This window comes from Liolophura sinensis, chromosome 3, assembly GCF_032854445.1.
Source record: "Liolophura sinensis isolate JHLJ2023 chromosome 3, CUHK_Ljap_v2, whole genome shotgun sequence".
In the NCBI taxonomy this organism is placed as follows: domain Eukaryota; kingdom Metazoa; phylum Mollusca; class Polyplacophora; order Chitonida; family Chitonidae; genus Liolophura; species Liolophura sinensis.
Genome location: NC_088297.1, coordinates 24,004,637 through 24,018,298, shown reverse-complemented (window position 1 = coordinate 24,018,298; position 13,662 = coordinate 24,004,637). Strand labels below are relative to the sequence as shown.

Sequence of the window (13,662 nt, the reverse complement as noted above, 5' to 3'; positions counted from 1 at the left end):
TGTGGTAGCGGGGCCGGTCCGACCAAACCAAGAATGACACACAAAGCTTGTCGGAAAGTTGGGATTAGTTGTACAAGGAACATGTCGGGGAATGTACATAACACTTTAAAAACTCAAACTATGATTTCTTCTTATGGTTTTCAGTGCATTGTCCCACGTGTGGGATTTCCTTAGCAAATTATTTAGCATTGGTAGATATTCTTTAGTATTCTAAAGCTTAACCACAAAGAATCGTGTATGAAGGAAAGTGCATTACCACCATGTTGGACATAAATCATTATTTGTGAGTTAGAGGAGACCTTTGTGCGAGACCATTTTAAAGGACAAGGCAGCACCTGGCTAAAACATATTTCAATCGAAAGCAGGACACCCAAGCTTTCTAAAAAGTATCATACTTTTTTACTTTAATGAGATTTGACCGAATAACATGTAGAACAAGATAACAATACTGTACAAACGGCTGGTGTGAGTCGAGGCAGGCATCTTGAGAATTTTATCCAATCAAGCACGTTGCTATCAAATTGCGTGGACTAAGTGGTGACGTAGCCTTTACCCATTCATACCATGAAGTGACATGATAACACAGAACTACTGCATGAAACATGATTTTAAAATGGGTTACAACCATTTAGTTACGTTTAGCCGAAGGGCCGTTTCACACAGTATTGTGGGACAAGTCTGTAACGTCTGCACCACAGACGTCAAAGCAGCTGATTTACAAGCCGTGTAATATTCGGTATCACAAACTATGTCAGACAGCTGCATACTGTCTGGGTGCAAACCGCATTCATGTCCCCAAATACATTTTTGTCGTTGATTTTCGCGTATAGTAAGCAGTTTCTAAATAACAAATATCACTCAGTGCAAAAGTCATAAGTGAAGCCGAAGGTTTATGGGAATGAGAAGACGGCAATTCACTGGACAACGTTTAAAATTACTTAAAACTAATAATCTTATTAAGTTATTACAGATGAAGAATTTAAGTTTTGCTCCTTTGTCTTTCTGTCATACAAGGGATGTTTTCTTTACTGTTTTCTTTTATAAAATACAGTAAAATTATCAAACCGCGGTGTTCAAGTCGAGGTGCTTTATTTGACGTCCGCGATGACAATGTCAGCACTCCTCTCATCTTAGAAGCCACCGATGAAAAATTGAAGCATAAAATGCAGCGACAGTCGAAATGCCCAGATAAGTCTCAGTGGTACTTAGATCGATTTCCATTTGTTTCAGAATTCGGCATGAATCTAGTTGTACAACAATCTAATGGTAGTTTTTGTAACCTTTAGTAAGTGTCAAAATCACAAGCACAGTCCCTCCTAAGGCTACGACCTGAACCAGGAGTACAACCGGTCGTGCATCTGAAGATAGACTATTTAAAGAGGGACGCAGGAGCTGCTTGTAAATAATATAGTAGGCGAACTGCATCAACTGTTCAAGCAATGGAAGAAATGTTCTTTCAATTGCGAAGAAAACTGTGTTGATCACTTAGGCCTTCATCGCCTAAGTCCACAACTTTTATCTGCCATATGCAACTGTTTAGACTATTATACGGAAAATACCTTCGACTTTAGAGAGCTAGAGTAAACGTTACGTTGCCTGTCTCTCAATAACGGAGACGTGCTGAAGTTGTGTCCAGACAAAGTTTCACTAAACCTTTACTGGGTTATAAAAACCTAAAACAAATATTTAATGCCGGTTGAAGACACTTTGTATGGTAGTCTTTCAGTGGACATAAACATTAGTAAGTTGCTGTCCTACGCTTTAACTGTAGAAAGTAGAGAAGGAGTGCTGCCGAAAGTATACATGTATAGGTCAATACTTTATTCACTTGCGTTTTGGTACAGACAAAAGTCATTACATGAATATTCTGAAATGTTCTAATAAACAGAAATCGTCGCGCACGTAAGTAATTCTTTGTTATACCAGACAGAAATCGTCACATATGTACACACGCGTGTGCTTCAGCAAATAGATACAGTCACATATTTACACTCCTGTGCACATCACATATGTACACACTTGTGTGCTGTAGAAAACAAAAATTGGCACATATGTACACAACTGTGTTCCTTAGCGGTTGCATATGTACACATGTGTTTGCTTTAGCAAATATATATCGTCACATGTGTACACATGTGTGTGCTTTAGCAAACAGAAATCCTCACATATGTAGACACTTGTGTGCTGTAGAAAACAGAAATCGTCACATATGTACACACTTATGTGCTTTAGTAAAAAGAAACCTGCGAACTTTAGAAACAATTGTGCGGTATAACAGACAGAAGTTTGCTCACATGCACACGCTTTTGTGTTTTAACAGAGAAATATGTTACATACGTGCACATTGGTGTATTCTAACAGAAAAAAATTGTTAAAGATGTACTCACTGGTATCTCCCAGCAGACAGATGCCCTTTCATATGTACACATTGATGTGCTTTAACAGAGACTTCTTGTTACAGATGTACACACTGGTGTGTTATAACAGAGAAATATCGTTACATCTGCCCCATGATACATACACTATGTGTATGTTACAGTTTGTATGGTTGTCGTTATTCAGGTGATCTCTGTATTAAATAGCGTTGTACAGCGCGTTATTAAGCCATACTGAATTAGACTGCCCTTGATCCTGAAGCATCCCCTACATTTTCGTATTCACCAGTACGCCTTAACCCAAAGGTATCTCCCATCTCCTCGTAGACACCATTCTGTTCGGCCCCTGTAGGGTTTACCTGAGGAAATCAAAAGTATTACTAGATGCTGACACAGCGTAGTTTTCTACATCAGGAAAACAGATTACTTTCATTAGAAAACAGATACATCTCTGAGGCTGACATGTTTTTCGTGAGAACAAGAAAAGCACGTCTGAAGTAAACCGACAGCCAGTAGGGTAAATGTCATAATGATTTCGTCTCGTCCTGCCTTCAGCCTTAAACGAGAACAAAACTTAAATGTCAAACAAATACCATTTAAAAGAGTGAGCATTTCCTCGCATGTGTGTGCCATGAAAAAAATTTCAACGTGTACCTGAAGTTGATAAAATTATAGATGGATTCAGCGCCAAAATCCGCTGCAAGCGACTCCATTTTGCTTGAGAACTAGTCCTGTGTTAAGAGGAGAATTTCCGTCGGAAACCGCCGAAGTGCAGTTCGTACATTTCTGGTAGAAAATGTATGTGACCTGTCAACCGCCGGTACTTCGCGTTGCTTCGGTGATTTCCGCTTCACGATCGGGAAACCGGAATATTGGACGTAGGTTCCGAGGTTACACGAACAAGCCGGCAGTTTTAAGGACTCTTATTGGCTGAGAGGCAACACAACCCCAGCATAAATTACAGGGTGTTAAAATGGAGGACGCGGTGGACGCAGCGATTTATGCCAGCTTTCGGTTTTCAGGCTTTACATGTATGACCTGGAAGAATTGCAAAATTATGCAGCAGGCACCAGATAGAAAAAATGTGCTTCTTTCAGCCGATAGTGCCATGTTTTTAAACTTTTTTCTCCTTTAAGTTAAATCACTGACCAAAGTAAAAAAAAAATTGTCCGTGTTAGACGATATAAAATGTGACCTAGTAAAATTTAACCAATTGACCAACAGACAGGCAGATAGGGAGACATACAGGCAGACAGACAGACAGACAAACTGATAGACAGGTAAACAGACAGGCAGACAGAGAGACATACAGGCAGACAGACAGACAGACAAACTGATAGACAGGTAGACAGACAGACAGACAGACAGACAGACAAACTGATAGACAGGTAGACAGACAGACAGACTGACAGACAGACGGATAAACTTCCAGACAGAAAATCAGTCAGACAGACACACAGAAAGACAGGCAGTGCAAGCGACTTATACCTACTTAGTAGCCGTTAAAGTAGTGTAGTTGACAGGATATTGCAGAGTAAAGGATGAATATCATAAATATTTTTCGATTGGGAGAAGGGAATGATCACCCACGTGACGCTAAACGAACACATTTACGAGAAATAAAGACAAAGTTACTTGTGGTCAGTCTGACAAAGTTATTTGATTGAATGACTGAATGCTTGGGGTTTGACATCGTACTTAACAATTTTTCACTTATGGCGACGAGGAGTCATTAGGTGTGTGTACATATACTGTGTATTTAGGAAATATACTGTCTCCTTGGGGCAGGGCGAATCCATGCCGCCACAGTGTTGCCGTCACTGAAGCATCATGCCAAATACACCAGGCATGACACCCCATCCAGTCTCATTATACCGACGCAGGGACAACCGTTCCTATCTCCGTGCTCCAACATTTCAATGCTGAGCAGCAAACCGAATAGCAGCAAGTACCAGTATCACCCGACTTCGAGGCAGACGCTCTAACCATTAGACCACTGAAGCGGTCTCAAAGTTATTTGCTGTCAGCCGGCAAAAGTGCTGTAATGTAGTGTCTGACCACCGTTTCTGTTCACCCGGATAAAACATTTTTCACAATCAGTGTGAAGAAGATTCTTTTACTCAAAATGAACCATAACGGATAACCAAACAGCTGTAAGTGAGAAATCAGCTAAAACCTTGTTCTGATCGGTCACGTTTGTAAACAGAAATATTTGGTAGATTATGACAATGCTTTTGACCCAGTCCTTCTAACAGTGGACACTGGTGAATTACTGGTTGATTTGGCACCGGGAAGAATCTGCGTGGTTAAGACGATTGCCTGTTGTTATCCCATTTTTGCAACAGTTAATTTCCAAAATTCTTCCGTTTCGTTGGTCTCCGGATACTGGTGGCAAAAACCCGTTCACGGGGCTCTCGGTGAGATGTTACAGATAATTTGTCGCAGACCGCACGTCTTGCACCAATGGTCTGATATATGTATCAAAATGTACATGCTTTCTATATAGCAATGTACGAACGAAAAACTGACGTTGCACAAGGACACACAGTTCAAAGGCGTACATGGAAACGTACAGTAAATTGATTACACCACGTGCACAGCGTACGTCTAAGAACACCACGTACAGACGACAGCTGACATCAACTTGGAAAGTTTTGGTGGTCACGTCCAGTCGATTATACACAATGTGTGTGTACACCTGTACACCTGTACTCGCTAAAGCAGCCATATCAAATGTTGTCCACCGGATGGAAAAGAACTAGGCCTAGTCCGAATACGAATGCACATTGTCCATCGAAATTTGTGTCGAATAACATTTCGAAAAATTATTCACCGTTTTTAGCGATAATGAAAAGAAAATAACAGAAAAACAAATAATAAAATTTGCAACAGCAAAAAATAATAACCTTGTAGGTGACGTATCCAGCTTGTATCTCTTCTCTGAGTCGACTGCGAAGCGTTTTCTATTTTAGGGACGACACAATGAAGCATATCAGTAAAATCACACAGAGAATTGACAGAACAATGACAGCGGTCAGAAGTCCCGTAGAACCGCCGGCATTGACAGGTAATTCAGCCCCTGAAAATGAGAGCATTCTGTAAAGATAAGGACATAGCAAAGTGCGCAGATCCGGAAATAGCAATCAGAGCCATATCTAGAGCCATTTTAGTTTGGCAAAAAGTTGGGGAGCCCAAACCAATCAAGATGTATTGAAACTAACAAGTAAATTACGGTGGTTTACCTATACAAAGTTAAGTTTTTTGAACGATTGCTTTCAATCACATTTATTCAAAAGGCCTAAAAAAAGAGCGTCATTTTAAGTTGCGTTTCATAAGATTTCTTTGTGCACTGACACAAAGTCACCTTTAAAATTTGGGATCAAAACATTAATTTTTGTTTCTAGATATGATCCTGGCAGAGAAGTAGACAAACGCTTTACAACATGGACATCTTATGTTTCACTTAAAATACTCTCTGATTAACGTGGGAAAAAATTCTATTTCTTAGCACACTGTGTTGTCTCGCGATACATACAAATCTTGTAAGGATCTGTCAAACGTTCCGCATACAACAACAACAACATATACATGACATCTCTGAACTCTGATTGGTTTCCCAATCAAATGACTGGTCCTTCTGTGTATTGTCTGCTCTCGGGTGTAAACAAAATCTCGCATGGAAAAAAATAACTATTCAGAATTCACTTATGTCATTTATTTAGGCCAATTGTCTGGAGTATTCCACAGTTCCGTCACCGGACTCTTCCCTAGACGTCAGCTAAAACATTTGTTGTATCCGATTTCGTATCCAATATGATGTTTTATTGTAGGATATTGCCTCACGGAGTTATGGCCCCTGAGCTAGATACCCGCTACAGGTACACGATAGCTGAAATTGTATCACACTACTACCACAGTGTTTTGGACTCAGTGTCATCTGGTTGTCTTTTGTCGATATCACGGAGTCCAGTACAACAGTTTCCATTCTACTGTATTTGTTGAGACGGCGACTCTAACGTGTCACATGACTATCTGTTTTATTTTTCTTATTAGTAAAACACCATAATCACTGTAATCGTGATTTGGGGTCGTGAGGTTATGTAATTGCTTGGTTATGTCTTGACGTAAAGATAGATTATCCCATGAAATGAACGATACAGCTATGCAGACAAGTTCAAACGTTCCACTAGCTCTTTACAACATTAGAAATGCGTTACTGACACGCACCAGAAAGTCGCAAAGTGTGACAACATACAAGTTGTTTACAGGCAAACTGATACGTTGACAAGTATCCAAAGTTAAAAACAAGTTCTTAAGAAAAGTAATTATTTTCCCTAAATCACGTACAAATACGTTGCAACCGAACCATCAACGTGTTAGATAGACAGTAAGTATTATGTAATTAATGTTGGACCAGTTGTACTGCGTACTACGTTGTTGATCCCTCTGTCAGGCAACAAGACAATCAACCATTGCCTTTCTGTTGACAATGTTGGGGGAGGGGGGGTCTTACGTTTTTTGGTCTTTCTACAACGCCAGGGTTAATGTTTCAAGGGGGGTAATTCGTGTCTAACGTCTAGGAACGGGTATATACTATGACTGAGCGTTATTGTTGTGTCCGCCATTTTGAACAGTAAATGTTAAAATCAGCTACATGATGTGTCTTTTCTTTTCGATCCTCCACAGGTATGTAAAAGTCATCACCTGCACAGCTGGTACGTGGACATGTTATTTTTAAAAAGAAACCGTTTCTCTGTTATGGTATGTTCGTATGAGATCGTACCTTCAATTGTCTAGTCATGGTGACTGATGACATAGACGAATAACGGCGATGGGCACAATATATGAGAATAGCACTGTATTGTCTGAATAGCCCTGGCGCAAAATCTTGTTTGACCCATTGGTTGCAGAGTGAACCTTGTTCATTGCATTTAATTACTGCTTTAATGTTATTGTTCGGTCTGGATCGGTTTAATTTCTCTTTTTCTCGTCGTTGCATTAATGTTTAATTGAGTTACACATAAAACAGTTCGTAATAACATCAGTCAGAGAAACGAATAAATACTTAGGTATTTTTAGTCTCTCAAACTATAAAAGTCAAAACAAGATGTAAAGTGTTTTTCGTCTGTTTCAAGACGTTTAGGTGTCAAACAGGTTCTCTCTTCACACACTTCGTCACAACTAAACAGACTAACGTTTACATTTCAAACAGGTTCTCCCCTCCCACCTGCATCACAGCTTCCCAACCTTACCTTTACGTATCTGACATATTTTCTTCTTCCACATATCGTTACTCAAATTGCCAGTAAATCTTACCTCTAGGTGTCCAACAGGTTCCCCCGTCTCATTCGTCATCACAACTCCTCAATTTTACATGTACATATAGCGGACAGGTTCACAACCGTCATCACAATTTCCCAGTCATACCTGCAGGTCACTTACAGGTTCTCTTCTCCAAACCGTCATCACATCTTTCCGTTCTTACCTTTCTTGAAATTGTCAGGATTATTAAGTATGGTTTTGTGGGTCAGCTACAGAGAAATTCACCATAACAAATCTGCTGAACACACACGCCAACTATTTTCGTCAGTATTTTTCTCAACTCTGATTTTTGACAATAGTACTGAGCGTCTGTCTGTATGTGATATTGAAGCCCAAAATATTGATGTCAGTATTATTGAAGGAATCAAATCTCACTAGGTTTTTACTGATGAGTCACCAATATAATTTAACGGGTGCAGATGTCTTCAGTATTATTGTGGAATGTTTCATTTTCCCCGTGGACGTCGAGGAGAAAGCACCATGCATTGCCCAAAGAAAGAAAAAAGGGCTTTCATTCTCGAGGTCATTGAACCATACCGTGAGCTACCCTGCTTATATGAATGATCAAATCGGAAGACTACAGTAAAAGAGACAAAAATAGTCTTAATAATCCATTGGCTCGTTTTGTCGAAGTTTTCGAAGTAGATTGCGGTGGCTAAATTTTTCACGCACTGGAGGCACCATTGTTTCGTCCACATTCCACGCTTTCCCAGCGCATTCTTTAGACTTGAAAGTGTTACGGCAATGGTTAAACTGATCGATCCGCCCATAGTAACGTTTGATTTGATTTCAGCTATTGATACTGAGGGCAACTAAAACTTCCCTTCAAATATATTCATCCCTGTATTAATGACGAAAATATTGATCGTATGTGCGTCACTTTACACGGTTATTGCCTAGGGTCTGAAACAGTGCACTTCAAACATTGTCGCCCTGTGTCACATGACATCACATATATGAAAACTCTTTAAGAACCTTCTTCTCTAGAACCACTAAACCGAGTTTCTTCAAATCTGGCACACATGACTAAAGTTGGACGGCATTTAAACTTCTTAATATCAATCACCTTTCGGTATGAAAATTAGACTTAGATGGCGATTGAGAATGGCGCAAAAGTACTTCAACTGTAAAAACTGCACACTTGGATGGAACAGAAACATTTCTGAGACCTCCTTGATCTCAGGATTATGAATTTCAAGGAATTATTTCCGTTCAAGTTGTGCTTTTTGCATAATCGCCAAGAAAAACTCAAAATTTAGCATGTGGGCTTTGTGTAACTATAATAATTATTCATTTCGACAAACCAATTGTTTTGTGTCAATGGTGACTCGGATTATCAAATCAGCTTTGTAAATAACATTGGTACAACTTACGCCTGAGTTACAACTAACGAAAAAGTCTTCTTGAAGCAAAATAGTACAAATAAAAACACATGATTTCATTTCTGTCGTAGAAAATGCGGCCAATATTGTTATTAATAAGAAAAGCATTATGGACACACACATGCACCCACACACAAATACATAAAATTTAACAAATATTATATTTGATCGACTGTTAGAAAAACCGTAAAACAGCGTAAATGTTTCATATTTGATACATCGGAAACACGGCTTGAGTGAACATTTACTTGTTAAATTTATTGGTGTTTTACACCGTCCTCACATATTTCACTCATATGACGGCAGTCAGCATTATGGTGGGAGGAAACTGCTCAGAGCCAAGGAGAAACCCACAACTATCCACAGGTTGCTGAAGATTTTCCCACGTACGGCTGGCGAGGAAACCAGCATGAGCTGGACTTCAGTCATAGCAACCGCACTGGTGAGAGGCTCCTGGGTCATTGCGCCGCGCTGGCCTGCAAGCCCTAACGCAACGGAGCCCCTCCCCCACCCCATCCCCCACCCCCCTCCCCCACCCCACCCCTTGAGAGAAAATTTTCCTCTCGCAGAAAACTTGGCTTCAATGGTTACGAAGAGTAAGGTGCCAACAAAATAGACCATCTCATATTTACCTTTTATTGGCTGACAGTCTGGTCCTGTAAAGACGGGGCTACAGCGTCCTGTACATGCCCCAGATGTCTTGTCACAGGCGGATGATTGTCTGTTCGGACAGTTACAAATGGTCTGACACGTTTGTCCGTATCTACCGGCTGGACATGTGACTGTATCAGGTTGACAGTCTGGTCCAGTATAGCCGGGGTTACACTGTCCTGTACATGCCCCAGTCGTCTTGTCACAGATGGTTGATTGTCTGTTCTGACAGTTACAGATAGCCTGACATTTTTGTCCATATCTACCAACTGGACACGTGACTGTATCAGGTTGACAGTCTGGTCCAGTATAGCCGGGACTACACTGTCCTGTACATGCCCCAAACGTCTTGTCACAGGCGGACGATTGTCTGTTCTGACAGTTACGGGTGTTCTGACACGTCTGTCCGTATCTACCAACTGGACATGTGACTGTATCAGGTTGACAGTCTGGTCCAGTATAGTCGGGGTTACACTGTCCTGTACATGCCCCAGACGTCTTGTCACAGGAGGCTGCCACTCTGTTCGGACAGTTACAAATGTTCTGACACGTTTGTCCGTATCTACCAACTGGACATGTGACTGTATCAGGTTGACAGTCTGGTCCAGTATAGCCGGTATTACACTGTCCTGTACATGCCCCAGACGTCTTGTCACAGGAGGCTGCCACTCTGTTCGGACAGTTACAAATGTTCTGACACGTTTGTCCGTATCTACCGACTGGACACGTGACTGTATCAGGTTGACAGTCTGGTCCAGTATAGCCAGGACTACACTGTCCTGTACACGCCCCAGACGTCTTGTCACAGGAGGCTGCCACTCTGTTCGGACAGTTACAAATGTTCTGACACGTTTGTCCGTATCTACCAACTGGACATGTGACTGTATCAGGTTGGCAGTCTGGTCCAGTATAGCCGGGGTTACACTGTCCTGTACACGCCCCAGTCGTCTTGTCACAGATGGCTAATTGTCTGTTCTGACAGTTACAGGTGTTCTGACATGTGGATCCGTATTTCCCGACAGGACACGTAGCAGGTTGACAATCTGGTCCAGCATAGCCGGGGTTACACTGTCCTGTACATGCCCCAGTCGTCCTCTCGCAGATGGTTGATTGTCTGTTCTGACAGTTACAGATACCCTGACATTTTTGTCCGTATCTACCGACTGGACATGTGACTGTATCAGGTTGACAATCTGGTCCAGTATAGTCGGGGTTACACTGGCCTGTACATGCCCCAGTCGTCTTGTCACAGATAGTTGATTGTCTGTTCTGACAGTTACAGATAGCCTGACATTTTTGTCCGTATCTACCAACTGGACACGTGACTGTATCAGGTTGACAGTCTGGCCCAGTATAGCCGGGACTACACTGTCCTGTACATGCCCCAGTCGTCTTGTCACAGGCGACTGATTGTCTGTTCTGACAGTTACAGATAGCCTGACACGTTTGTCCGTATCTACCAGCTAAACACGTAACTGTATCAAGTTGACAGTCTGGTCCTGTAAAGCCGGGATTACAGAGTCCAGTACATGCCCCAGACGTCTTTTCACAGGTGGATGATTGTCTGTTCTGACAGTTACAGATGTCCTCACACGTTTGTCCGTATCTACCAACTGGACACGTGACTGTATCAGGTTGACAGTCTGGCCCAGTATAGCCGGGGTTACACTGTCCTGTACATGCCCCAGTCGTCTTGTCACAGATGGCTGATTCTCTGTTCGGACAGTTACAGGTGTTCTGACATGTGGATCCGTATTTCCCGACAGGACACGGGACAGGTTGGCAGTCCTGTCCAGTATAGCCAGGGTTACACTGTCCTGTACATGCCCCAGTCGTCTTCTCGCAGATGGTTGATTGTCTGTTCTGACAGTTACAGATAGCCTGACATTTTTGTCCGTATCTACCAACTGGACATGTGACTGTATCAGGTTGACAATCTGGTCCAGTATAGCCAGGGTTACACTGTCCTGTACATGCCCCAGTCGTCTTGTCACAGGAGGCTGCCACTCTGTTCGGACAGTTGCAAATGGTCTGACACGTTTGTCCGTATCTACCAACTGGACATGTGACTGTATCAGGTTGGCAGTCTGGTCCAGTATAGCCGGGGTTACACTGTCCTGTACATGCCCCAGTCGTCTTGTCACAGGAGGCTGCCACTCTGTTCGGACAGTTACAGATGTCCTGACACGTTTGTCCGTATCTACCAACTGGACATGTGACTGTATCAGGTTGACAATCTGGTCCAGTATAGCCGGGGTTACACTGTCCTGTACACGCCCCAGTCGTCTTGTCACAGATGGTTGATTGTCGGTTGGAACAGTTGCAGGTTTCCTGGCATTTGGATCCGTACATACCATCCAGACACGGTCCTGTAACAGCTAAAAATAAAACACTACCTATTCAAGTTTGAAGCTTTTATAACCCACAATATACCACACATCAGGAACAGGAGGGGTATAAATCTTTGTACGTATATGTCTCTTTCATTCAAAGTCAATGAAATCAGAAGGATTAATGCTAATTTTTACACTATTTGAATCACGCTACTCACCAGAACAAAACCAGATGTGAGCCCAGAGCAAGATACTGACACTGTTCCTGTTTTGGGTTTACCAACAATGTCTCCTCATGACTTTAATCCGGGCCTGCTTGGAATACTCTTTTAGCATACTGATAACAATGGACTGGGTCGTGAGTCAAAGAAAGAAAACTGTACTCTGGAAATTTAACCCTGCCACTAGAGCCAAAACAACGTAAGCTGGTGTTCATCAACTTAATTAATATCTAATTAATATTTTTCACAAATACATGACGTATGTAAGATCAACGTGAGGATCCATACCATTCAGTATACTGACACAAAGGTATCTGGGGCAGATTTTGAAAATAAACCTTTCTCACTGAAGTAAACGATCTATTTATTTTGTACACACGAATGTTGAAAGCTTTGACTGTCATAGGATTGTGTCAACATAACACATGTTAGTCGCGAACATATTTTTCTTCTAGTTTCCAAAACTTAGCCCTTCAAGGCAAAGAAAGGTTTAAAAAGAGGTCAGCATCAGTGAACGGATCATTTAAAACTGTTTCTTTCCTCACCATTTACATATTTTTACTGAATTAAAATGCTCCAATATGGTCCCTATTCCTTCTTTTAATGCTTACATATTTAAATATTGCTTTAAATTTAAATCTTTTGGGTTTTTACTAAATTCAAAATACTGTATATAGCTGGGGATGTACAGCCTTTTAACATTACAGTCTTTATGACTTTCCATAGCAAAGTTAAGAAGTATAAAGAAATTTTTAAAAATTTAATTAAAAACATTTATTTTATTTCTTAGCTTCTTTGACGGAATGAAGTGCAGTTTAGTAGCAAAGTTTTAATGTGGGTTTTAAAGATCATTTTAATAATGTTGGAAACTACCATTAAGGACGCCTCTCTCTGCTATAACAACTCAAAAAGACTATGCCTATCTCTATCCTCACAACTCCGACTAAAAAAGACTACGCCTATCTGCAGTTCCAAGCCTGGCCGAGAAAAAATATGCTTCTTTCTGGCTTTAGAACTCTTGTTGAGTAAGACTACATGTACACCTGTCTGCTCTTGGAGGTCTGGCCGATTAACATTACAGACTTATTACAGTGATATTCTTTTCCACAGTTGGTGGTGCTAACTGGCGATATGACAGAGTAAATACTGTTACCTGTACGTGTTTGACAGGTTCTCCCTTCCCACCCAGGAGCACAGCCACTCCCCAAACAGATATCAAAGCCACAAGACATGGTATTATTACAATGACAATCCTCTCCACATTTGGTAGGACTCGTCACATCACACACTGAAACATAAAGAGACGAAACTGTAAATGCGGTAATGGGTCACAGGTAAACATACTATAAAGTTATACTATACACACAGTATAAATGGT

The 13,662-nt window shown here is 41.3% G+C and overlaps 1 protein-coding gene across 1 annotated transcript in view; it reads right to left on the bottom strand.

Annotated features, from left to right (window-relative positions):
• LOC135463487 (multiple epidermal growth factor-like domains protein 10) overlaps positions 1-13,662 on the bottom strand; it is a 39,652-nt gene that overhangs the window by 13,433 nt on the left and 12,557 nt on the right. Inside the window, exons 3-4 of the mRNA XM_064740745.1 lie at positions 9,712-12,108; positions 3,742-3,780 (exon numbers count right to left, since the gene is read on the bottom strand). Coding sequence (XP_064596815.1) covers positions 3,742-3,780; positions 9,712-12,108 — 2,436 coding nt within the window. The remainder of the gene's footprint in view (positions 1-3,741; positions 3,781-9,711; positions 12,109-13,662) is intronic.